Source organism: Pseudophryne corroboree, chromosome 6 (assembly GCF_028390025.1).
Source record: "Pseudophryne corroboree isolate aPseCor3 chromosome 6, aPseCor3.hap2, whole genome shotgun sequence".
NCBI lineage: Eukaryota > Metazoa > Chordata > Amphibia > Anura > Myobatrachidae > Pseudophryne > Pseudophryne corroboree.
The window spans coordinates 456,898,275-456,925,975 of record NC_086449.1 but is presented as its reverse complement, the minus strand read 5'-3'; the positions used below and the strand labels follow the sequence as shown (position 1 = coordinate 456,925,975).

The window sequence follows — 27,701 nt, the reverse complement described above, 5'->3', positions numbered from 1 at the left end:
TTATCAAAGTTGCCAGTCATGTAGAAATCTCTTTTCCGATCACACTTATATGTTGATTCAATGTAAATAGTGATAATATATTCTGTATACTGACAGAACTTTCTGTGGGAATAGTCTTCCGTTTAGTATGAAATGTATATAAATATGACCTAAGTTAAGGTAATAGTCGGACACAAATCCAGTTGCTTCATGTAACATTGTTACTTGCATAAAATTTGTTGAACCACGTATGCACAGTTGCAGGGCCGGCCCAAGCCTAAATTTTTTGGTAAGCGAACATAGATTACACAGGTAGAGCACGTTACACACACTGCACCAGGTAGAGCACGCTATACACATTGCACCAGGTAGAGCACGTTATACACATTGCACCAGGTAGAGCACGTTACACACATTGCACCAGGTAGAGCACGCTATACACATTGCACCAGGTAGAGCACGTTATACACATTGCACCAGGTAGAGCACGTTATACACATTGCACCAGGTAGAGCACGTTACACACATTGCGCCAGGTAGAGCACGCTATACACACATTGCACCAGGTAGAGCACATTGCACCAGGTAGAGCACGTTACACATATTGCGCCAGTTAGAACACCCTATACACATTGCACCAGGTAGAGCACGTTATACACAATGCGCCAGTTAGAGCGCGTTATACACAATGCACCAGGTAGAACACATTATACACATTGCACCAGGTAGAGCACGTTATACACAATGCACCAGGTAGAGCACGTTATACACATTGCGCCAGTTAGAGCACGTTACACACATTGCGCCAGTTAGAGCATGTTACACACATTGCACCAGGTAGAGCACGTTATACACAATGCGCCAGTTAGAGCGCGTTATACACAATGCACCAGGTAGAGCACGTTATACAAAAGCACCAGGTAGAACACATTATACACATTGCACCAGGTAGAGCACGTAAAACACATTGCACCAGGTAGAGCACGTTAAACACATTGCACCAGGCAGAGCACGTTAAACACATTGCGCCAGGTAGAGCACGTTAAACACATTGCACCAGGTAGAGCACGTTAAACACATTGCACCAGGTAGAGCACGTTAAACACAATGCACCAGGTAGAGCACGTTATACACATTGCGCCAGTTAGAGCACGTTACACACATTGCGCCAGTTAGAGCACGTCACACACATTGCACCAGGTAGAGCACGTTATACACAATGCGCCAGTTAGAGCGCGTTATACACAAAGCACCAGGTAGAACACATTATACACATTGCACCAGGTAGAGCACGTTAAACACATTGCACCAGGTAGAGCACGTTAAACACATTGCACCAGGTAGAGCACGGTATACACATTGCGCCAAGCAGAGCACGTTACACACATTGCGCCAGGTAGAGCACGTTACACACATTGCGCCAGGTAGAGCACGTTACACACATTGCGCCAGGTAGAGCACGTTACACACATTGCGCCAGGTAGAGCACGTTACACACATTGCGCCAGGTAGAGCACGTTACACACATTGCGCCAGGTAGAGCACGTTACACACATTGCGCCAGGTAGAGCACGTTACACACATTGCGCCAGGCAGAGCACATTATACACATTGCACCAGGTAGAGCAGGCCGTTATACACATTGCGCCAGGTAGAGCACGTTACACACATTGCGCCAGGTAGAGCACGTTATACACATTGCACCCGGTAGAGCGCGTTATACACAGTGCACCAGGTGACCATTTAGACACATTGTAGCCTAAATTTTTTGGTAAGCGAACATAGATTACACAGGTAGAGCACGTTACACACACTGCACCAGGTAGAGCACGCTATACACATTGCACCAGGTAGAGCACGTTATACACATTGCACCAGGTAGAGCACGTTACACACATTGCACCAGGTAGAGCACGCTATACACATTGCACCAGGTAGAGCACGTTATACACATTGCACCAGGTAGAGCACGTTAAACACATTGCGCCAGGTAGAGCACGTTAAACACATTGCACCAGGTAGAGCACGTTACACACATTGCACCAGGTAGAGCACGTTACACACATTGCGCCAGGTAGAGCACGTTACACACATTGCACCAGGTAGAGCACGTTACACACATTTCGCCAGGTAGAGCACGTTACACACATTGCGCCCGGTAGAACACGTTACACACATTGCGCCAGGTAGAGCACGTTACACACATTGCGCCAGGTAGAGCACGTTACACACATTGCGCCAGGTAGAGCACGTTACACACATTGCGCCAGGCAGAGCACATTATACACATTGCACCAGGTAGAGCAGGCCGTTATACACATTGCGCCAGGTAGAGCACGTTACACACATTGCGCCAGGTAGAGCACGTTACACACATTGCGCCAGGTAGAGCACGTTATACACATTGCACCCGGTAGAGCGTATTATACACAGTGCACCAGGTGACCATTTAGACACATTGTAGCCACCATCTCGGACCCCCAGTTGTCGTCCCCAGACACGGTGATCGCGGGTGTCAGTGGAGGGGGTGTCTACAGTGATTGTCGGTGTCAGCGGGGGAGGGTGGTGTCCACAGTGATTGCGAAGGAAGGGGGTGCCCATAGTCATCGCATGTGTAAATGGAGGAGGTGATCGCGGGTGTCAGTAAGGGAAGGGGGTGCCCACAGTCATCTCTGGTGTCAGTGGGGGTGCCGAGGGGAGGAGTGATGACTGACATGTACTGCAGCAGCTCTGGTCCTCTTCCTGCTCTGGTGCTGCAGTGATGGCCACTGAGCCCAGTGTGACAGATATAGGAGCCCGCACAAAACCCCCCACCCAGCACATATAAAGCAAACAGCTCTCCCTTCTCCCCCCGCACAGCGCACAACAGTCACCGGCGCTCACTCCCCCCTTCCCCGCAGCAGATAATTAGCACCAGCTCTCCCCTCTGACCCCGCACACACACACAGTTACCGGCGCTCACTACCCCCTTCCCCGCAGCACATAATTAGCACCAGCTCTCCCCCCGCACAGCGCACACACACACAGTTACCGGCGCTCACTCAAAGCCGCAGCGTGCCAGACTGGCGGTCAATGAGAGCCGAGGGAGACACCGTCCGCAGGGAAGGCTATGATTCGCTGGAGACTACAGGAGGTGACTGGCTTGGGAAGCAGCCAGTCACCTCCTGTGTACAGCGGATTGGCTAGGGCACTGACAGCTCTAGTCTAGAATGAGCTGGCGGTATACAGCAGGCAGCATGGGCTGGGAGCGTGGTCTACGTTGCCGGCGCCCTCCACAGTGCGGCGCCTTACTCTTACGCGTAACGGGCGAGCCGGCCCTGCACAGTTGGCATCTGTGCCGTGAGTGCCTGTATCTTGCACTTGCTGCCCTTTTTGCTTGGAGAAGCATATCTGGGCATTCACAGGTTAATTTCATTATAGTAAAGGCATAGAGGCACAAGTCAGCCTTGCCTCTTAGTAGTGCCGCTGATTTTGACTAGGACAGTGGTTCCCAAACTTTTTTTCAATCACTGCACCCTACAGCATCAGAATTTTTTCACAACACCCCTAGGCCAAAATTTTCTTATACCCTTTTCATACAGAAAAAATTGCTGTGTCAAGCATTTGGACCAGGTAATTTACCAAGTCAACCCGGGTATTTTTGTGTGAAAGGGTCAGCCCCGGTTGAAATTCCTGGGACTTTGACCTGACTTGTGGGCAGGGTTGAAGTCCCGGGAATTGTGATCCGGGTTGACCCTTTCGCTAATTACCAGGTCCAAATGCTTGACCCAGCAGTTTCTTGCCTGAAAGGGAGTGCAGGGCTGGTATCGGAAACCAACCCGAGCTTCAAATGCTGGGTAAAAGCCGGGTCTTCGACCGCTTTCTGTCTGAAAATAGGTATTATTGAGAAATTCAGAAAAAAATATTCAATTAAGTAAATTGTGTTTATATGTCAACCTAAGGTTCATTTATATGGTTAGGGACAGGATTTGCATGTGCTTGTCCACATATTTTTGGATGCCACAAGCTCTGGTTTTACCTATTACATTTTTAGCATAAATAATTGGAACCCATGAACCCAGGGCACCCCTGCCATAGCCCGAGGCACCCAGTTTGGGAACCACTGGACTAGGACATTTATTTAGAAGACACCTTTTTAGGATGCACATCTTTGTGTTCTAGTCCTTTACCTAGTTTGTGAGTTGATGATGCTGACGGCCACAAGAGTGCTACTGATGCATTTATATGCTAAAATGAAAGTTGCACCTATTTGTCCTTTTGTTTCCAGTTTTCAGCTCCATTTCTATAGGCATTTTAGTATTAGTAAGTAGGATCCGCTTTGCTTCCTGTTCCTTGCTTTTTTACATGGAATACTGGTTCAGCTGAAATATTGTGGTCTAGAAGATCATTTTTGTAGTTTCACAGCTGGCAGTGCTTATATTACACATTTTATTGTGTTCACTTCCTTCTGTTATAATTGAACTAGTCAGTATTTAGTACCTTATAATGACATAGCGACGTGTTACTTGTCGGTACTATTTCCTCTGTTTGTACTGGCACTGTTGGTCTTGGGCACTTGCCATATTGTGCGCTGCAGGTGGTCCGGCCATACATAAGTGCAGTTATTTGTTGTGCTCCTATATACACAGTTCTAATGTCAACATGGAAAGTGAGCTATGTTGGTCCATTGAGATAGTTAGCATCATACAGTATGTAGCAGCAATAGGTGTGTGCTCTAAATACAGAATGACATACTGCATAAAGATCTTTTTTAAATTGGTTTTGGGTTTAATGCTGCAATAAGTGAATGGTTGGTTTCCTGTGTTGGCCTTGTGCTATGTTTACCAGAGCTAACACAAGATGAAAGGGCTACCAATGGTGTATTTAATAGCTTGTCTGAGATTACAAATTAAACACATGCAGGTGTTTTACACTTTGGGCAGTATCTTATTAGCAGCAGTACTCTACTGCTTTACTAATGTTAATAGGATCGCCGGGGGCGATCCTATTAGCCTCTATGCCGCACTTATTACGGATGAATCCGCGATAAGTGGCTGCCAGAACCGCGATAACACATGTGATCAGGTCAGGACCGGCGTACGGTGTGTGGCCTCGATCCCATGTGTTTTCCTGCGATCGCGGGTACAATTTCGGCTTATCAAAAAGGCCTCTGGTCATACATCATGATATCTGTCCGTTCTGATTAACTGAAGCGGCATCTGGGCTAATCGGATACCACGCTTTATGTTCCCATATAGTAGTGTAGGAACATGAGACTTCACTTATGTTTATTTACAAATACAGGATTTCATTTTGCTTTTACATGTTATGTTTTCTATTCCAGTGGTTGAAAATATACCAGAAGATTGTAGGCCAGGATCCCTTAGAGATGTACAGGTAAGCAGCTTCAGATAGCTCTAGTTATGTAAAATATGATTTATTTCTTTATACTGTATCTTAAATCAAAAAGACATGCTTAGATTTTAAGAGAGGTTTTATTTTTCTCAAGCATCCGTTGTGCGACACTGAAATAGTATCATGGGTATATAGTATGTGGAGCAGGTATCCTGCTACTTAAAAATAAATAAATAAATAAACAAAACAAAAAACCTTTTCCCTTCTGTATCTTGATAACGTTGGGGAACTTCGGTTTAGTGTGATTGCCTCCCAGATGTAGGAATCTTTTTATGGATGGCTGTTAACTCTTTTCCTATTATTTATTATTTTAGAATTTTACTTCAGTGGCAGGGAAGACGATTTGGAAGCTGAGGCTTTGTACATGCACTGTGTCCTTGGAAAAAAGGTGTTGGTTGCTGGGTGGCGGAGTAGGGGGCAAATTTTGGTGTACTGGGTTTTTCTGCAGGCTATTCCTTGTATCTGGCCTGTGTTGTTTACATATCTACTTCCTCCTATGTTATCCAGACTGCATCTGTACTATCCTTCTCTTCCCTTATTTTCTAATTCCAGGAAAAGGATTATCGGCCTAATTCGGACCTGATCGTTGCAGAAAAATTGTTCTCTAATGGGCAAAACCATGTGCACTGCAGGTAGAGCAGAAATAATGTGCAGAGAGAGTTAGATTTGGGTGGGGTGAGTTCAAACTGAAATCTAAATTGCAGTGTAAAAATAAAGCAGCCAGTATTTACCCTGCGCAGAAACAATATAACCCACCCAAATCTAACTCTCTCTGCACATGTTATATCTGCCCCACCTACAGTGCATATGGTTTTTCACATTAGAGAACAATTTTGCTGCTGCGATCAGGTCTGAATTAGGCCCTATGTCCAGAGCACAGCCTGGAACAAGGTAAGTGGCATTGTTGCTCCCTCTGGAGTCTCTAAACAATTTCCTTCAGCACTTTGTCAGCACCTAAAAACTGGGTCTCGGGGTATTGAAGTTGCAGTTTCTTGCACGTTCACAGGCACTGAATTAGTTTGATTCTGAATTGTTCCCAGAAGAGGAGAGGTAGGTGGTGGTGAGCTCTGATCCAGTGTGCTCCGGCTTTGTACTTGCAAAGAGGACGCTAAGTCTAAGAAGGCTTTGAAGCCCATTCCATACTCTAGAAGGGACCAAGGTTTTGCTCCTTTCTTTCCTCTTGGAAGGTTGGGTGTCAGTCTTCTAGTGGTAAACGTGGTAGACAGGCTTTGTCAGGTAGTTCTCAAGCCCTTTCATAAACAACCATCATGAGAGGGCTTTTTGCTGCTCTTTCGTGGCCACTTGTTCTGTTGCACCACAGAATCTTTGGTCCTAGGAATACAATTTAGATATACTGAAGTCCCTGTCCTGGTGCTTTTTTGCTACAGATCTTCATGTAGACAAAGCAAAATATTTCTCTAACGTCCTAGTGGATGCTGGGGTCCAATTAGTACAAAGGGTATAGACAGGACACCATTAGCTCCTGAAGGGTACTGAACATAGCCCACGCCTGGCTAACGCTCACTCCCACAGCACTGTCCGCCACCCCCTAACAGAGCCAGAAGTCAGAAGAGTGGTGAGTATATCACCGGAGACCTGCAGAGAGGGGCCCTCCGGTCATCATTGGCGGCAAAAGGTACAGCGCAGCGGTGGGATGGTTGCGCTGACATGCATCTCCATAACACTATAAGCCCTTCACGCACAGGGTGACACAAGTACAGCCACTGGTTTTACACAACCCCAGCCAGTATAAAACTAATTGCTTCTGAGGCAGAATCGTGCCATTACAGGGGGGCGGAGCTTCTCCTCAGGCTTGCCAGCACTCACTCAGCGCCATTTTCTCCTGCAGATACACAGAGAAAAGACTGACAGATGCTGTTTTCCTCATCATAACGCCGCTGAACAAGTACCAGGGTGCTATAGATAGGGAGGGAGTGTATAGTAAATTAGGTGAGCGAGCCTAATATCGAATATTACAGCGCTGAAGGTTTTGTCTATATTTTATACACAATTCACTTCATAGGGCGTGGTGTGTGAGCTGGCAAATCCTCTGCGTGTTCTCTGACATATTTTAGTGGGTCTGTCACCGATAGCTCCCTGTGTGACTGTGGTGTGAAACTATAGTGTCATGTCGAATGTAAGCATGCCAGACATTCCAAAGAGCTCTTCCCCTGAGGAAGCCATTTTAGATACGCAGGAGTGTAATGTGGTGGCCCTTCCCACAGGGAAGAACCCAGTGTGGGTGGAAAATCTACAACAGATGATTTCCCAGCTTTCTAGAAAGTTCTCAGAGTCTGAACAAGAGATTAAATATTGGAGAAAATCTGTGGAAGATGTGCTGTATACAGACCCCTCCACATCATCCACACGTCCCCCCTCTAGTTCCCAGAAGAGGTCACTTGTGCAAATTATGCAAGGTGACACAGATTCCGACACAGGTGTCGACACTGGGGATTTGAGAGGGGTAGACGCCAAATTAGCAAAAAGCATTCAATATATATCTTTTCCTCCTTCAAAGGAATTGAATACATTCTATGAAAAATCCTGGGCTAACCCAGAAAAGAAATTTCATATTCCCAGAAGAATACGTTTGGCGTATCCTTTCCCTGAAGAGGATAGGAAGAGATGGGAATCACCCCCCCATGGTAGACACCTCCGTGTCTAGGTTGTCTAAGAAAATTATTCTACCTGTCCCTGGGTCGGCTTCCTTAAAGGAGCCGGCTGACCGTAAAATGGAGACAACTTTAAAATCCCTTTATATGGCTAATGGAGCAGCACTCAGGCCCACCATTGCATGCGCCTGGGTGGGAAATGCTATAGTAAAATGGTCAGAAAACTTGCTAGATAATCTAGACACAGTTGATAGGGATAATGTGGTCTTAACTCTTGGTCACATAAAGGATTCTGCAGGTTACATGGTGGAAGCCATGAAGGATATTGTTTTATTCTGTTCAAAATCCTCAGCTATGGCGGTTTCGGCTCGCTGAGCACTGTGGATTCGCCAGTGGAATGCAGATGCAGAATCTAAAAAGAATATTGAAGCTCTCCCCTATACGGGTGAGACGCTTTTTGGGGACAAGCTGGCTACCTGGATTTCAACAGTTACCTCAAGTAAGTCAGCTTTTCTTCCTCATGCAGCAGCACCTGCAAAGAAGACATACTCTGCTCCTCCGATGCAGTCCTTTCGGCCCAAAAAGTACAAAAAGGCCAGGGGTACTAGTGTTCACTCTAAGCTTCTTTCGCAGGGCGCTGCGCCCTGCCCCTTTTTTGAGTGACAGAATGCCGCCCTGCCCGTTTGTGCCCGCCCTGCTAAGGACTGCTCTTCTCCCCCCGCCGCGCTGTCACTTCTTTCCCCTGCCGCGCTGTCACTTCTCCCCCCCGCCGCGCTGGCACTTCTCCCCCCCGCCGCGCTGATAGCTCTCAGCTGAAGGCGGAGACAGGGCCAGCGTGCAGTGGGGAGGAGCAGCCAATCAGAGCCTGCGGTGTCTCCCGCCAGTCCTCCGGCATGGTTTGATTCCCCCTCACCATGGCGCTGCGCGCTGACCTGGGCTCCGTCGTCAGCATCAAGAGACCGGCCCCGCTGACCCGGCACAGCGCTTTCCTCCGCAACGGTGAGTGCCGCTCTGCATCTGCCCTGTGCCTGTCCTCCCCTTCCTCCTAGTGTTCTCTCCCTGTTACAGTGTGCCTCAGTGTTCTCTCCCTGGTGCAATGTGCCTCAGTGTTCTCTCCCTAGTGCAATGTGCCTCAGTGTTCTCTCCCTGGTGCAGTGTGCCTTAGTGTTCTCTCCCTGGTGCAGTGTGCCTCAGTGTTCTCTCCCTAGTGCAATGTGCCTCAGTGTTCTCTCCCTGGTGCAGTGTGCCTCAGTGTTCTCTCCCTGGTGCAGTGTGCCTCAGTGTTCTCTCCCTAGTGCAGTGTGCCTCAGTGTTCTCTCCCTGGTGCAATGTGCCTCAGTGTTCTCTCCCTGGTGCAATGTGCCTCAGTGTTCTCTCCATGGTGCAGTGTGCCTCAGTGTTCTCTCCCTAGTGCAGTGTGCCTCAGTGTTCTCTCCCTAGTGCAGTGTGCCTCAGTGTTCTCTCCCTGGTGCAATGTGCCTCAGTGTTCTCTCCCTAGTGCAATGTGCCTCAGTGTTCTCTCCCTGGTGCAGTGTGCCTCAGTGTTCTCTCCCTGGTGCAGTGTGCCTCAGTGTTCTCTCCCTAGTGCAGTGTGCCTCAGTGTTCTCTCCCTGGTGCAGTGTGCCTCAGTGTTCTCGCCCTGGTGCAGTGTGCCTCAGTGTTCTCTCCCTAGTGCAGTGTGCCTCAGTGTTCTCTCCCTGGTGCAATGTGCCTCAGTGTTCTCTCCATGGTGCAGTGTGCCTCAGTGCTCTACCCCTGGTGCAGTGTGCCTCAGTGTTCTCTCCCTGGTGCAGTGTGCCTCAGTGCTCTACCTGGCGCAGTGTGTATAGGAGGTTCTACCTGGTGCAATGTGTATAACGTGCTCTATCTGGCGCAATATGTATAACGTGCTCTACCTGGCGCAGTGTGTATAGGAGGTTCTACCTGGTGCAATGTGTATAACGTGCTCTACCTGGCGCAATATGTATAACGTGCTCTACCTGGCGCAGTGTGTATAGGAGGTTCTATCTGGTGCAATGTGTATAACGTGCTCTACCTGGCGCAATATGTATAACGTGCTCTACCTGGCGCAATATGTATAACGTGCTCTACCTGGCGCAGTGTGTGTATAGGAGGTTCTACCTGGTGCAATGTGTATAACGTGCTCTACCTGGCGCAATATGTATAACGTGCTCTACCTGGCGCAGTGTGTATAGGAGGTTCTACCTGGTGCAATGTGTAGAACGTGCTCTATCTGGCGCAATATGTATACACCTGGCGCAGTGTGTATAGGAGGTTCTACCTGGTGCAATGTGTATAAGCAGCACTATTGTGTGGTATAATGTGATTTGGTACTATTATGTGGTCACGCCCCTTCCCCACGAAACAACTCCCCTAAATTTTTGCTGCACGCCTCCGGCGCGCACTGTCCATGCTTTCACCTATAGGAATGGGAGCACCAAGCATTATAGTATGTACCTAATTTTGCCCTTCTAACTTAAAAATGTGCCCTCACGAATGAAAAATGTGCCCTCCCCGTGATCAGCACCCTGCCCTAAAAAAATCCTAGAGTGAACACTAGGTACCTTCTTCTTTGCAGGGAGAGGGCGGGGAAGAGGTAAGAAACCTTCAGCAGCATCAGGATCTCAGGAGCAGAAGTCAGCCGTTGCTTCTGCAAAAACCACAGCATGACGCTGGGCTCCCCTGCAGGAGTCCGCTCAAGTGGGGGTGCGTCTGAAACTCTTCAGCCAGATCTGGATCCAATCAGAGCTGGATCCCTGGATATTGCAAATAGTATCTCAAGGTTACAAGTTGGAGTTTCAGGATCTCCCCCCATGCAGATTTTTCAAATCAGCCTTACCAACTTCTGTACAAGACAGACAGAAAATGGGGGCGTGGCCTAGCTGGAGAAGAGAGCAGACGTGCTTCTGCTTCACTCCCCTCTCCAGCTTTAAAAAACTCTATTAATTTCTATACTGGTCCGTTATAGACCATCTCCGGGGGCTCCCCTCTCCACCTGTACCCCCCCCTGTGCCCAGCAGTGACCGCCGGGGAGCTGTTTTCACAGCTCCCGCAGGTTGTGGCCTAAGACCATCCGGAAGCCGGGGACTCGCGTACTCCCGGCGCCCGCGTTCTGAGCTCCACAGCGGAGTCGCGGCGCCGGAAAGCGACGCGTACCTCACCGGAGCCCCAGGACCCATCAAGACTCTTCTCCTGACCCCCAGGGAGGATACCCTGTGGGGCAATAGGCCGTGGAGAAGCCTGGCAGTGGGTGAAAGCCGGGACACAGACGCCCAGGGAGGCGCGGCGGCCATCTTGGATTCCACAGAGGGAGCTGCTCCAAGCTGCTGAAATTACTGTGTTTAGCCTTCCCAGCCAGTCTGCTCTCCTGGGTGGCAGCTACTGCTCTCCTACTCCTCTCCTGTCTGCTGACTCCTGGATCCTGCAACAGAGAAGTGCCTAGAGGGAAGTGTACTACATCTATCCAGCTCTGTCTCATAGCATTTACCGTGCAGCGCTGCTGGACCCTGGCTGTGTGCCTGACAGCTCACCCCTCTCTCCCGGCTGGGAGCCTTTCATCTGGGTCCCGCAGAATGGAGATGACCCTCTGCCTGGTCATGTGTGATATCGCTCTTCTGATGTAGCGCAGACCACCTGTCCGCCACCACCCGTGTTCTTTATGCTTACCTAACTTTCCGCTATATACTCTGCGAGATCCTGAGCTTCTTTACCATCTTCATTCCGTCTGCGGAACCTCACTCCATTGGAATGCCTCCTAAAAAGGTCAAAGGGGTGCTGCCCCCCAGAGTTTCTTTTCCACCTCAGAAGACGACCCCTGCCGCCTCTTCCCTACGGAAGTTCCCGGTTGCCGCTTCTCCGCAAGATATCCCCTGCAGCCCTGCCTCTTTGCCGGGGTTTGACCCTGATTCTGATGCACCTCTCACGGTCAAAACTCTATATCAGGCCCTCTCAGCATTCAAATCTGAGTTGACTCAGGACCTCACAGCAGCTCTTCGGGAGGTTAAGACGGAGCAGCACGCTATAGGAGACCGTACGGAGCATTTAGAGAGGAAAGTAGAGGAATTGGTCTCTTCTCATAATGATCTCATAACGGCCCACGACCAGCAGCAAAGTGACCTTGAGGCGTTTAAACTCAAGATTGCGGATATAGAGGACAGATCCCGGCGTAATAATATTAAGATCCGAGGCATCCCCGACTCCGTGCAGAATTCCGAGTTAGAAAATTACGCTACTGTGCTGTTCCAGAAGCTTCTACCTAGAACCGACGCTAGAGAGCTGCTTATAGACAGGATCCATAGACTGCATAAACCACGCTCAGTTGCTCCCTCGCTCCCGAGAGATACACTCCCGAGGGTGCATTTCTTTACAACCAAAGAACGCATCCTGAAAGCGGCCAGAGAGGCGGGCGACTCCGACTCGGATGTTCTTGGCGGTTTACAACTGTTCCCGGACTTCTTCGCTCTGACTTTGGCCAAACGACGAGCATTTCTCCCCGTCACTTTGGCACTTCGCGACCAAGACATCTCGTACAGGTGGGGTTTTCCGGTGAAGCTCGTCATCTCATATGAAAATAAGTCCTACACAGTGACTTCATTGGAGACTTGAGTCAAGCTACTGGTGGAGTGGGATATCTGTGTTACACTGCCTCCTGGATCCAAGAAACAGTCCACCCTCCGCTCGGAATGGGTCACCGCCTGACGCTGATACATCCAGCTTGGGTTTTCAAGTTGAACTGTCACCGGTACCGTTATCACAGAAAGGACTTAGCCATTAGCCTTGTGGGGGTCACGTGAGTTGCCCTGCGTGCTGTTGTGATAATGGTGTCCTATCCTTTCATGTTATATCTGCGTTTATGTGTATCTGTTTTTTCATGTGTTCTCATGTGTATTGTTGGTAGGCATATTTGCTCCTGCTTACTCTTATTTTTTATGTTCAGTTTCATGGGTGGTGGCGCTAGGCCACACGTTCCCCCCTGGTAATATACTACTGCATTTTTTTGCCTTCCTTGCAGTAGTTATGCCGACCCGATATACTGGGTCGTTTTGTTTTTTTCCTTCCCTCTCACCTCCCTGTACCCTCCCTCCCTCCTCCCACCCCCTATTTTATGATGTAGGTATTCGATGTTCGAGATAACTCTATTTTTGTATGTGTTAAGGTCCTTCACCTCCCACAACGTGTATTAGTTTGCTCCGATGGTTCAGGTATTATCTATGAATGGTTAAAGGTTGTTTTGCAAAGAAGCAAAAGAAAGACTGTTTGATATGTCTCTCTGGGGCACACTTTATTTAAATTAACTAGATGACAAAGTTATGAAACCGTGGAATATATATGAAGCATTAAAACGTAACTTTTAATTTATTCTACAGACGATAAAAATATACTCAAGTATTATAAGGAAAAAATTAGTTAGTTAAATTAATTAGCCATATGAGAAAAAACATTGCTGTATAAAACAGCGAAATAGGTTAAAACAAGTATTAAATAGCATATATAGAAGACGATATAGTGATATGTCACTCGCCTGTTAAAAGTGGGTGACAGAAAGTTTGTCTGTAAACCCGCTGGATTTTAGGCGAGTATTACTGTTAGACATTTGTCCAATGCGAAAATAGAAATTCTTGTTATCTCTATAAATTTATGATTAGATATAGACATGTATATTTCATATAAGAGATACAAGAAAGAACCGGCTTTTATATTACCGGACTCCTTTTTGAGTGGTCAGCTATACTGCGTATTCTGCAATGTTAGCTTGCAAATGAGTTTTGCTGGTCAATGAAAGGCATGTACCTTAATGGAACTACAGTACCCAGTATTCCCAGAGGGTCACCCTTTCTGGTACTGACCGGGCCCAGTGCTGCTTGGCTTCCAAGATCAGACGAGATCGGGCAGATCCAGCATGGTATGACTGTAGAAGATATGGTATATACCTCTCAGCATAGAGAGTGGCTGCTAATCTTAGCAAACTGTGGTTCCGTGATCAGAAATGTTGAGTTAACAATAGCCAATTATTGGCCCTAAAGGAAAACTCCCGTGGTTTTCAGGGGAACCAAAATGTGGAGAGATTTTTCACTGATGAAATCCTCCATGTTAATTATAATTGGAAACACATACAAGAATCACCTCGAACGAATTAAGGTGTGGCAATTAGAATACTGACATGACAAAAATTAATTGATGTGATAGAATTATAATAAACAATCTTGCGAATTACCATATGCTGAATCTTGTATAAGGATTGACATACATTGTTGTGTGAAGCTGTCTAAGTAGCGCCTTATCTCATTGTTAAGAGATGCAGTTATTTTAAATGGTTTCCACGATAAAGAATTACTAAGAGGGACTTCCGGTGGGCAGCCCCTGCAACAGGCTGCATTTTAGGTGAGCTCTCTGCTCCTCACACGCTGGGCGCCTATTACACACTGCTGGCGCAGGGAGCTGTACCCCCATACTGTCACCTGGGGTACTGGAGATAGTGGTGGACAAGTGGACGCTGGTCCCGGCTCTCCACCGCCCTGTTACTGCCGGATCTGGAGGGTTTTAGTCGGCGCTCCCGCCCGCGGCCGCCATCTTGGATCGGCTGGGCTCTTTCCCCCCTCTGTCTTCCCCTGCTCCTGGGACTCTGTGAGGCGGCCAGTGTGAGTACTGAGGGCTGTAAACGGCACTGTGGACCTGCAGCTACTGCCCTGCTGTGTGTCACCTACTGTCTCCCACATCTCAGACCCGCTGGAAGGCTGAGTTTGTCACCCCTGGAGACTACACTCACCATCTTCCTGAAGTCATCAGTCCTGTGGGGACTCCCAGGTACCTCTCAGCTGCTTCTCCTCTACCTGGCCTGATCTCTTTGCCCTCTGCTAAACACACTGCACACGAGGTGGATTTTATTTTATTTTTTTCTTGTTTGTTTGCTGGCTTTGACTTTGGCTCCCCCTGCTGGTCAGACACCTGCAGTGTCTGCTTTTTTTTTTTTTTTTTTTTTTTACTTTTTTTCATCTTTTATATAGTGATTAATTTTTTGGTACCACGTCACCTGTTTTGTCATGGATAAATATATGGCCAAGCAACAGAAGGGTGGTAAAGGTAACCAGGCTACTAAAAGTCGTGAAACCAGAGCTTCCACTCCGGTCTCCCAAGGCTCCCCAGCTTCTCCAGCTAGAGATAACGTCCTTGCAGGAGTCTCGGATTCGACCAAATATGCATCTGCCTCTGTCGCTAAAGCACAAGAAATTTCTGATATTATCTCCCCGCTGCTTGACAAAAAATTGACAAGTTTGAAGGAGGCGATTGACTCTACCATGGTGCAAATAAAAGTACATGAGACACGTCTGGATGAGGCAGAACAACGGATCTCAGATCTTGAGGATGATTTGTCCGCTGCAAAAGCACTGATTGATACACATGAAGCGTCCCTCGCAGCAGTACACGACAAGTTAGAGGACCTTGAAAACCAAAATCGTCGGAATAACTTACGTCTGATTGGTCTGCCTGAGTCGGTCTGCCAAAGGGATCTCATGGATATGGTCTCCACCTGGCTGCCGCAGGAACTTAATTGCGCACCTGCTTCCGGCTCCTTCCTGATTGAAAGAGTTCATCGCGTTGGACCTGACCGTCGGACTGACCAGCGCAGACCCCGGCCTGTTATATTCCGGTTCCTTAATTACACGGATAAAGTTTGTGTCATGGAGGCATACCGCAAAGCTCAAGATCTGTCCTATCAAGGGAATCGTTTGATGTTGTTTCAGGACTTCTCTTATCAGGTGGCGATGAAACGCCGTGAATTTTCGCCGGTGTGCAAGTTACTGTTCGAGGCTGGAGTTCGCTTCGCTCTTCTATACCCTGCCAAACTTCGAGTACATCATGACGACAAACAATTCTTTTTTGATTCAGTGGAACCAGCCAAGACTTTCGTGGCCTCTCTTCCTGCTATCTCTAATGCCGCGGAGTGATTGACTGTCACGCCAGCTAGTATTGTGCAATTGTTCTTATTGCAATTATCATCATGATGTTTCTCGCTGTTTATTTCATCATGTTGTGGTTAACTGTTATTTTATGTCCCGGGCTGTTTCTGACTGACGCCGTTCCCGGGGTCTTATTCTTGTTCCATCTCATTGCCTGCTTTTTTGTTCTTTCCTTTTTCTCTTCCTTTTCTAGCTCTCTTCACCCCTCTCTCCACCCCTCTCTCCCTTTTATTATTCTTTCCTTTTTCCTCCAGCTCCTTTCCCACCTTATTCATATCAGAGGTTTCTATTTGTTTCATGATAGACTGCTCTGGTCTATTGCGTTGGTTCTTATAATGTTACAAACTGGAAGAACTGCAGGACTTATGTCATATGTTATTTTGTTAGTCTTCTTTTGTTGTATGCTGTTGTTGGGGTTGGGGGGTCACACGCGGTCGCACCTTGTAGTTCCCTTGCTCGCTGGGACATGGGGGACTCCTTTCCTTGCTGTATTCAAATTTACTTCTTTTACTAAAGGTGGTATTGGCTAATCCTATAGACCCTGCTACTTTATCACTGAGTAGAAAAACACATTAAATTCCTATCCTGGAATGTGGAGGGCTTAAATACCCCTATAAAGTGGAAAAAGGTGTTACAACACCTTAAACGTCTTAAACCGGACGTAGCGGTACTCCAGGAGACCCATTGGAGGGAGGGTGACAATAATAAATTGCGGGACACTTGGATAGGGGAATTCTTCTCTGCCTCCTTTACGACTAAAAAAAGGGGTGTGATGCTGCTTCTTCATAAGTCTCTACGTTATATTGTCCTTGATAAACTGTGTGACTCTGAAGGCAGATTTCTATTTGTTAAACTGCGCATTAAAAACTCAATTTACACGATAGCTACTATATATGCACCCAATGGCCCGAATGGTGCCTTTTTTACCGATCTTTATGTTAAATTACAGGAATGGGCTGAAGGGGCCGTCATTTTGGGTGGGGATTTTAATGCTACTTTGGACCCTATGTTAGACAGATCAGGTACCGGGGGGCGGGGTAGCGCGCCATCTGCATTACGATTTTTTATTTCTTCCTTGCAGCTGTCAGACCCGTGGCGTCATCAACATCCTGTGGAAAGGGATTACACCTTTTATTCTCATCCTCACCGCACCTCCACTAGAATTGACTTTTGGCTTTTGCCTACACATTTACTTTCCAGGGTCTCTCAATCTAAGGTGGAAAATATTGTCATCTCCGATCACGCCCCTACCTGGTTCACTTTATCTCTTTCTAATCCCTCAATGACTTCATTTAATTGGAGATTTCCCTCGTATCTGTTTGACTCCCTCGACTTCAAATTAGATTTAGAACGACATTTTCTAAATTATGTGGATGACAATCTACAACACATGGACGACATTAATCTGTTCTGGGCCGCATCAAAACCGGTACTGCGTGGTCATATAATTAATTATGTTGCCCATAAACGGAGAGTACTTAATCAGAGGTATACGGATCTTGGACAGACATTGACCGCAGCATATGCAAATATGTTGAGATCTGACACCGCTGAGACTCGCCACACATATTTGACCACTAAACACCTTTATGACACTCTATGTACCGAGCGTGCTCAATGTGTCTTCGATTTTCAAAAACATCGATACTTTAGATGGGGTAATAGGTCAGGCAAATTGCTGGCTAATGTGGTTAGAAGTCAGCGCCCCCCATTTACTGTCTTGCGTATTCTCTCAGATGGACAGGTTTTAACTACTCCCTCAGAAATAACAGATTCTTTTTTGAATTATTTTAAGACATTGTATGCTGCTCCACCAGATCACCCTTCTTTAGGTATGTCCTTCCTCAGATTGGCAGGTTCACCTGCTTTGACAGATGAGGAACATGAATCTCTTACTGCCCCTACCAATGACTTAGAAATTTTATCTGTGATAAAACGCCTAACCAACGGTAAGGCTCCAGGCCCCGATGGCCTATCCGCAGAATATTATAAAATATTGGCTCCACATATCGTCCCTCATTTAGTTGTCCTTTTTAATTCAATTCTTTCTGGCCAAGCCCCACCTCCCTCCTTTACTCAAGCCCGCATTATCCTGGGAAGGATCCCACTTTAATACAGTCCTACCGCCCCATATCTTTACTAAACCAAGATTTAAAACTATTCACTACCTTGCTGGCACAGCGTCTACAGTTACTGCTTCCAAAGTTGCTTCACCATTCCCAATCTGGTTTTGTGAAAGGCAGGTCCTCTGTACATAATATTAGACAAGTGGTCGCTGCTCTTACACAATCCACGAGAGTAACTGGGGGAAGTTCTTTATTGGTCAGCTGTGACGCCGATAAAGCCTTTGATCGAGTTTCCTGGAACCATCTCCTTAGGCTTTTTCACCTACAAAATTTTGGTTCCTCTTTTGTCCGACTTTTTCGCATGTTATACTCTAGCCCGACCGCGTTTCTCACGGTAAACGGCTTGAACACTGATAGTTTCTCACTCCAGAGGGGCACTCGGCAGGGTTGCCCCTTATCTCCCCTACTTTTCGACTTAGCCCTAGATCCCCTTATTAGGCAATTCTACAAAAATACTGACTGGCTAGGCATAAAAATTGGTTCTCATGAGCTTAAGGTTTCGGCCTATGCTGACGACTTGTTATTATATTTTGCTAACCCTCATGAGGCCTTCCCCAGTTTTTTAAGACTGCTTCATACCTTTGAGTCCATTTCAGGGTTCCAGGTAAATGAATCTAAATCAGAGGCCTTGGCATTACATTCAAAAGCTGTGGAGGGGTGGGATGGCCGATTTCCTTTTAAATGGGCACACTCCTCTCTGAAATATTTGGGACTTAATATCCCGGTGCTTCCGTCTGACCTTTATAAGGTTAATTTCCCAACAGTAATCTCTCGCATTATGGCAGATTTTCAATCTTGGAAACACCTCCTGCTTTCATAAATTGGCAGATGCCATTTAATTAAAATGATCTCGTTCCCCAGATTGCTTTATCCTATACAAATGCTCCCTTTGATGCTTAAGGATTCAGACATTCGGTTACTGTCTACGGCCATGAGTAAATTCATATGGGCGGGGAAAAAGCCTAGAATTTTGCTTTTTAAATTAAGCCAAAGTCAAAACTATGGGGGTATTAACTTGCCTTGTATACGCAGTTATGTTTTAGCAGCGCAATACAGAATAGCAGTTGATTGGTTACAAGGATCCTCTGATTTTGCAAATACTGATTTGGAACAAGCCTTTTGTCCAGACATTCTCCTCCCTAGTTTACTACATATGAAACCCACTACATATCCTCCACATGTGGCCTGTAACCTATTATTAATTAGTACTTGTATGGCATGGAGACGGTCTCGCTCCCGGATGGGCATCTCGACCTATACCACACTATTTCTTCCACTATCACACAACAAGGACTTTCAAATGCCTTACACTACTACATCTACTGTGCTTAGGGACTGGTATTTTGGAGGTTTGCGCTTACTTCACCAGATTATAGATCCAACCTCCCTTAAAGTGCTCTCCCACGATGGTTTGGTGGAGAAATTCCCTCATTTGTATATCCCCCTTTTTCTTTATTTTCAGATACGCAGTTACGCTACAAAGGTGGTGTCTAAATTGTCTATATCTGATAAGGCGAATGTGCTGGATGGTGCGCTACGTTGCTGCCCAGGGAGGGGTTGCTCCACATCTGTTATTTATGTACATATCAAACGATCCGTGAATGTTGATACTCTGTCTACGGGTATGGCTAAGTGGACAAATGATTTTCCATCTTTACCTTTCAAATCTATACTTGATGCCTTTGTACGGCTTAACAAACTTTTGATTTCAACATCTTATGCAGAAATGACGTATCAGATCTTACATAGATCTTATATTACACCTAGGTTGCGCTGTCTCATGGGTATATCATCGACTTCTGCCTGTTTTAAGTGTCAAGCTCCTGATGCAGATCTCTATCATTGTTTATGGAGCTGCCCTGAGGTGGCCAAGTTTTGGTCGCTTGTAGAGAATTATATTCAAAACACCCTGGGTATATCTTTCGCCCTTTCTCCTGAATGGGCCCTTTGGGATATATATCCGACTTCTAGTGGGAGGCCGCCCATGGGACACCGCAACTTAATAGCAAAAATTGCTGCCGCAGGGAGGAAGACCATCCTCTCACAGTGGATATCCTCAGACACTTTGACCCTTACGTTATTACTGCCTAGAATCACTCATTTATTCAATATGGATTGGTTAGAAATGTCCATTAATAAGGAGGCGAGGGCAGACAAATTTTTTAAAACCTGGTTGCCTTATATAAAAACTTTGCCTCTGGCCCAAAGAGATATAATGTGGAAAGGTGTATTACTTACCTCCTGGTACAACTTGGAGATGCTCTCCTCGAACTGTCCTCCGTTTTGAGCTCTCATTGACACTGCTTAAAATTGATTGTGTTGTTGCCTTTTGATTTGACATGTGTTTGTGTGCGATGTGCGGGACGTGTGACCCCCTCAACATTCATTTTTATCTGTTTACCTGATATATTTCATGTTTGCTTTAACTCATTTGATGTTGCAGATCTACTTATTACATATGCATATATTTCTCTGACGTCCTAAGTGGATGCTGGGGACTCCGTCAGGACCATGGGGATCAGCGGCTCCGCAGGAGACAGGGCACAAAACTAAAGCTTTAGGATCAGGTGGTGTGTACTGGCTCCTCCCCCTATGACCCTCCTCCAAGCCTCAGTTAGGTTTTTGTGCCCGTCCGAGCAGGGTGCAATCTAGGTGGCTCTCTTAAGGAGCTGCTTAGAAAAAGTTTTTAGGTTTCTTATTTTCAGTGAGTCCTGCTGGCAACAGGCTCACTGCATCGAGGGACTTAGGGGAGAGAAGTTCAACTCACCTGCGTGCAGGATGGATTGGCTTCTTAGGCTACTGGACACCATTAGCTCCAGAGGGAGTCGGAACACAGGTCTCACCCTGGGGTTCGTCCCGGAGCCGCGCCGCCGACCCCCCTTGCAGATGCTGAAGATTGAAGGTCCAGAAACCGGCGGCAGAAGGCTTTTCAGTCTTCATGAAGGTAGCGCACAGCACTGCAGCTGTGCGCCATTGTTGTCACACACTTCACACCAACGGTCACGGAGGGTGCAGGGCGTTGCTGGGGGCGCCCTGGGCAGCAATGTATAATACCTTATTCTGGCTAAAAATACATCACATATAGCCCCTGGAGGCTATATGGATGTATTTAACCCCTGCCAGGTCTCAGAAAAACGGGAGAAGAAGCCCGCCGAAAAGGGGGCGGGGCCTATTCTCCTCAGCACACAGCGCCATTTTCCCTCACAGAAAGGCTGGTGGGAAGGCTCCCAGGCTCTCCCCTGCACTGCACTACAGAAACAGGGTTAAAACAGAGAGGGGGGGCACTTATTTGGCGATATGTATATATATAATAAAATGCTATAAGGGAAAAACACTTATATAAAGGTTGTCCCTGTATAATATAGCGTTTTTGGTGTGTGCTGGCAAACTCTCCCTCTGTCTCCCCAAAGGGCTAGTGGGGTCCTGTCCTCTATCAGAGCATTCCCTGTGTGTGTGCTGTGTGTCGGTACTTGTGTGTCGACATGTATGAGGACGATGTTGGTGAGGAGGCGGAGCAATTGCCGGTAATGGTGATGTCACTCTCTAGGGAGTCGACACCGGAATGGATGGCTTATTTAAGGAATTACGTGATAATGTCAACACGCTGCAAGGTCGGTTGACGACATGAGACGGCCGGCAAACCAATTAGTACCTGTCCAGGCGTCTAAAACACCGTCAGGGGCGTTAAAACGTCCTTTTACCTCAGTCGGTCGACACAGACACGGACACAGACTCCAGTGTCGACGGTGAAGAAACAAACGTATTTTCCTTTAGGGCCACACGTTACTTGTTAAGGGCAATGAAGGAGATGTTACATATTTCTGATACTACAAGTACCACAAAAAAGGGTATTATGTGGAGTGTGAAAAAACTACATGTGGTTTTTCCTGAATCAGATAAATTAAATGAAGTGTGTGATGATGCGTGGGTTTCCCCCGATAGAAAATTATTGGCGGTATACCTTTTCCCGCCAGAAGTTATGGCGCGTTGGGAAACACACCTTAGGGTGGATAAGGCGCTCACACGCTTATAAAAACAAGTGGCGTTACCGTCTCCAGATACGGACGCCCTCAAGGAGCCAACTGATAGGAGGTTGGAAAATATCCTAAAAAGTATATACACACATACTGGTGTTATACTGCGACCAGCGATCGCCTCAGCCTGGATGGGCAGCGCTGGGGTGGCTTGGTCGGATTCCCTGACTGGAAATATTGATACCCTTGAAAGGGACAGTATTTTATTGACTATAGAGCATTTAAAAGATGCATTTCTATATATGCGAAACTCTGGCATCAAGAGTAAGTGCGATGTCCATATCTGCCAGACGATGTTTCTGGACACGACAGTGGTCAGGTGATGCAGATTCCAAACGGCACATGGAAGTATTGCCGTATAAAGGGGAGGAGTTATTTGGGGTCGGTCCATCGGACCTGGTGGCCACGGCAACAGCTAGAAAATCCACCTTTTTTACCCCAAGTCACATCTCAGCAGAAAAAGACATAGTCTTTTCAGCCTCAGTCCTTTCGTCCCCATAATATCTGCCCAGGGATAGAGGTAAGGGAAGAAGACTGCAGCAGGCAGCCCATTCCCAGGAACAGAAGCCTTCCACCGCTTCTGCCAAGTCCTCAGCATGACGCTGGGGCCGTACAAACAGGTGCGGTGGGGGGTCGTCTCAAGAGTTTCAGCACGCAGTGGGCTCACTCGCAAGTGGACCCCTGGATCCTACAAGTAGTATCCCAGGGGGGTACAGATTGGAAATTCGAGACGTCTCCCCCTCGCAGGTTCCTGAAGTTTGCTTTACCAACGTCTACCTCCGACAGGGAGGCAGTATTGGAAACAATTCACAAGCTGTATTCCCAGCAGGTGATAATCAAAGTACCCCTCCTACAACAAGTAAAGGGGTATTATTCCACACTATATTGTGGTACTGAAGCCAGACGGCTCGGTGAGACCTATTCTAAATGGAGTCACTCAGAGCAGTGATAGCGAACCAGGAAGAAGGGGACTATATGGTGTCCCTGGACATCAAGGATGCTTTCCTCCATGTCCAAATTTGCCCTTCTCACAAAGGGTACCTCAGGTTCGTGGTACAAAACTGTCACTATCAGTTTCAGACGCTGCCGTTTGGATTGTCCACGGCACCCCGGGTCTTTACCAAGGTAATGGCCGAAATGATGATTCTTCTTCAAAGAAAAGGCGTCTTAATTATCCCTTACTTGGACGATCTCCTGATAAGGGCAAGGTCCAGAGAACAGTTGGAGGTCGGAGTAGCACTATCTCAAGTAGTTCTACGACAGCACGGGTGGATTCTAAATATTCCAAAATCGCAGCTGTCTCCGACGACACGTCTGCTGTCCCTAGGGATGATTCTGGACACAGTCCAGAAAAAGGTGTTTCTCCCGGAGGAGAAAGCCAGGGAGTTATCCGAGCTAGTCAGGAACCTCCAAAAACCAGGAAAAGTGTCAGTGCATCATTGCACAAGGGTCCTGGGAAAAAAGGTGGCTTCTTACGAAGCGATTCCATTCGGCAGATTTCACGCAAGAACTTTTCAGTGGGATCTGCTGGACAAATGGTCCGGATCGCATCTTCAGATGCATCAGCGGATAACCCTGTCTCCAAGGACAAGGGTGTCTCTTCTGTGGTGGCTGCAGAGTGCTCATCTACTAAAGTGCCACAGTTATGCATTCAGGACTAGGTCCTGGTGACCACGGATTCCAGCTTGAAAGGCTGGGGAGCAGTCACACAGGGAAAAAATTTCCAGGGAGTGTGATCAAGTCTGGGGACTTCTCTCCGCATAAATATACTGGAGCTAAGAGCAATTTACAATGCTCTAAGCTTAGCAAGACCTCTGCTTCAAGGTCAGCCGGTATTGATCCAGTGGGACAACATCACGGCAGTCGCCCACGTAAACAGACAGGGCGGCACAAGAAGCAGGAGGACAATGGCAGAAACTGCAAGGATTCTTCGCTGGGCGGAAAATCATGTGATAGCACTGTCAGCAGTTTTCATTCCGGGAGTGGACAACTGGGAAGCAGACTTCCTCAGCACGACCTCCACCCGGGAGAGTGGGGACTTCATCGAGAAGTTGTTTCCACATGATTGTGCACCGTTGGGAAAGACCAAAGGTGGACATGATGGCGTCCCGCCTGAACAAAAAACTGGACAGGTATTGCGCCAGGTCAAGAGACCCTCAGGAAATAGCTGTGGACGTTCTGGTAACACCATGGGTGTACCAGTCGGTGTATGTGTTCCCTCCTCTGCTTCTCATACCAAAGGTACTGAGAATTATAAGACGTAGAGGAGTAAGAACTATACTCGTGGCTCCGGATGGGCCAAGAAGGACTTGGTACCCGGAACTTCATGAGATGCTCACAGAGGACTCAGGGCCTCTGCCGATAAGAAGGGACTTGCTTCATCAAGTACCATGTCTGTTCCAAGACTTACCGCGGGTGCGTTTGACGGCATGGCGGTTGAACGCCGGATCCTAAGGGAAAAAAGGCATTCCGGAAGAGGTCATTCCTACCCTGGTCAAAGCCAGGAAGGAGGTGACCGCACAACATTATCACCACATGTGGCGAAAATATGTTGCGTGGTGTGAGGCCAGGAAGGCCCCACGAAGAAATTTCAACTCGGTCGATTCCTGCATTTCCTGCAAACAGGAGTGTCTATGGGCCTCAAATTGGGGTCCATTAAGGTTCAAATTTCGGCCCTGTCGATTTTCTTCCAGAAAGAATTGGCTTCAGTTCCTGAAGTCCAGAAATTTGACAAGGGAGTACTGCATATACAAACCCCTTTTGTGCCTCCAGTGGCACTGTGGGATCTCAACGTAGTCCTGGGATTCCTCAAATCACGTTGGTTTAAACCGCTCAAATCTGTGGATTTGAAATATCTCACATGGAAAGTGACCATGATGTTGGCCCTGGCCTCGGCCAGGCGAGTGTCAGAATTGGCGGCTTTGTCTCACAAAAGCCCATATCTGATTGTCCATTCGGACAGGGCAGAGCTGCGGACTCGTCCCCAGTTTCTCCCTAAGGTGGTGTCAGCGTTTCATCTGAACCAGCTTATTGTGGTACCTGCGGCTACTAGAGACTTGGAGGACTCCAAGTTGCTAGATGTTGTCAGGGCCCTGAAAATATAGATTTCCAGGATGGCTGGAGTCAGGAAAACTGACTTGCTGTTATCCTGTATGCACCCAAAAAACTGGGTGCTCTTGCTTCTAAGCAGACGATTGCTAGTTGAATGTGTAGTACAATTCAGCTTGCACATTCTGTGGCAGGACTGCCACAGCCAAAATATATAAATGCCCATTCCACAAGGAAGGTGGGCTCATCTTGGGCGACTGCCCGAGGGGTCTCGGCTTTACAACTTTGCCGAGCTGCTACTTGGTCAGGGGCACACCCTGGCTGAGGAGGACCTGGAGTTCTCTCACTCGGTGCTGCAGAGTCATCTGCACTCTCCCGCCCGTTTGGGAGCTTTGGTATAATCCCTATGGTCCTGACGGAGTCCCCAGCATCCACTTAGGACGTCAGAGAAAATAAGATTTTACTTACCGATAAATCTATTTCTCGTAGTCCGTAGTGGATGCTGGGCGCCCATCCCAAGTGCGGATTGTCTGCAATACTTGTACATAGTTATTGTTACAAAAAAATTGGGTTGTTATTGTTGTGAGCCGTCTGTTCAGAGGCTCCTACGTTTGTCATACTGTTAACTGGGTTTAGATCACAAGTTATACGGTGTGATTGGTGTGGCTGGTATGAGTCTTACCCGGGATTCAATATCCTTCCTTATTGTGTACGCTCGTCCGGGCACAGTATCCTAACTGAGGCTTGGAGGAGGGTCATAGGGGGAGGAGCCAGTACACACCACCTGATCCTAAAGCTTTAGTTTTGTGCCCTGTCTCCTGCGGAGCCGCTGATCCCCATGGTCCTGACGGAGTCCCCAGCATCCACTACGGACTACGAGAAATAGATTTATCGGTAAGTAAAATCTTATTTTTTTGTATGTTGTGCATTTCTTCAATAAAATGTTTAAAAAAAAAAAAAAAGAATTACTAAGTATAGAGTGACTAATGATTAGTGTAACTATGTAACAATACCCTTAGGATACACCACTAGGGCTGCAAGGCAGCTAACTGTTCAATCACATACACAACTTGACATGGGATGTTGCAAAAAAAAGAGGGGTCTAGGCAGCACTGTGTCTAAATGAAGACAGATACAATTGTTTTTAAATATACCACATAAGTTGCAAGGAGCAACTGACTTCTATCACTGCAAGATGCAAATATTTGTATATAGTTGTCACAGTAACTCAATGCAGACAGATACATTTGTTTTTAGATAGATCACATAGGCTGCAAGAAGCAGCTGACTTATATCGCTGAAAGATACAAATATTTGTATATAGTTGTCACAATAACAAATTGCTAAGAATATTGCAGAAATGCTGACTCAAATCTCAACATAAGATTTTTTGAGAAATTCAATATTAGAACCAGCAAAAACACGGCAAATAATCACAGTTAATGAGAACAGAGTATTTGTAAATAGGCACTGCTCTAATAATAAATGGGTGAAAGCTCTCCTATCAAAGGAATGCCTGAGGTCAAAAATAATAATAATAATTGCTGATAATAATAATAATAATAATAATAATAATTGCCTGACTGTATTGGTGGAGTTAGTGATAATGGGATAATTATACACTTAATTGTTGCACCAATAGAGTGACAGCTGACAATGCAGTTCCCTGCATTAGATAGGTGCCATGTATCTGTGCACCGTATCCAAGGGTTTGATATTTGCACTTATTGACAGCTGGAAAAAAAATGGTTACCATGCAAAGGGTGAATACCCTGCATGGGTGTAAATTAGTCAGGGAGCGTCAGGCAATTGGTGTTACCGGCTTATGTGTTGCCAGGGAAACGGTCCGTGCTTCATGCACAGAATGGGGGCAGCTTCTCCCTTGTAATTGCACTGGGCACACAGGGAGAGAGCTGACCAGGAGAGCTTAAGTCCGCTGCAGGGAGCGGTGTAATACTTGCGGCGTGGGCTGGAAGGAGTCCGCCCGTCGGAGCCCCGTTGCCGAGGTCCCGGAAGTCGGGTGCCGGACCGGAAGTGACGCGCGTTTCGCTGGGAGGAGCTTGTTCACAGGATCGTCTGATCTGTGAGCCCTCCGTGTGTGTCTCTTAACGGACACTGCAGCCAATCTCCTTGCTGATCGACTTGATTGACTTGTAAATGAACCTATGGAAAGCCAGAATCAGAGCCACTATTATGATGGCATGCTGAGGTTCTAATTACTGAAGGTGCAGAGACAATGAAACTAATGGATGTAATTATACTGAACCGCAAAGCTGGTTTAAGTTATCTTAAGCATTACAATGGAATGATTCAGTTAGAAAGGTAAACAATAAAGAGAATATAAGAAAAATAAGAGAATTGGTGTTGCAATTGTAATATGATGAAATTACTAATGGATATCAAGCTTATTCTATATAAGGCATGGTTTAGTGGGACTTCCCTGTGAGGTATACAGGATGATAATGAAGGATGGACAATAATTAATAATAAATAATGAATAATAATTTTATTTTCACATTTCCTTATTCATCATTCATTTTTTCATCATTT

At 46.9% G+C, this 27,701-nt stretch overlaps 1 protein-coding gene and 1 pseudogene across 2 annotated transcripts in view; one reads left to right on the top strand and one right to left on the bottom strand.

Moving 5' to 3' along the window:
• Positions 1-27,701, top strand: part of TUBGCP6 (tubulin gamma complex component 6) — a 240,780-nt gene that overhangs the window by 149,368 nt on the left and 63,711 nt on the right. For both annotated transcript variants that reach the window (XM_063927151.1, XM_063927152.1), the window contains exon 18: positions 5,303-5,355. In XM_063927151.1, coding sequence (XP_063783221.1) covers positions 5,303-5,355 — 53 coding nt within the window. The remainder of the gene's footprint in view (positions 1-5,302; positions 5,356-27,701) is intronic.
• LOC134938524 (5S ribosomal RNA) lies at positions 13,783-13,901 on the bottom strand (annotated as a pseudogene).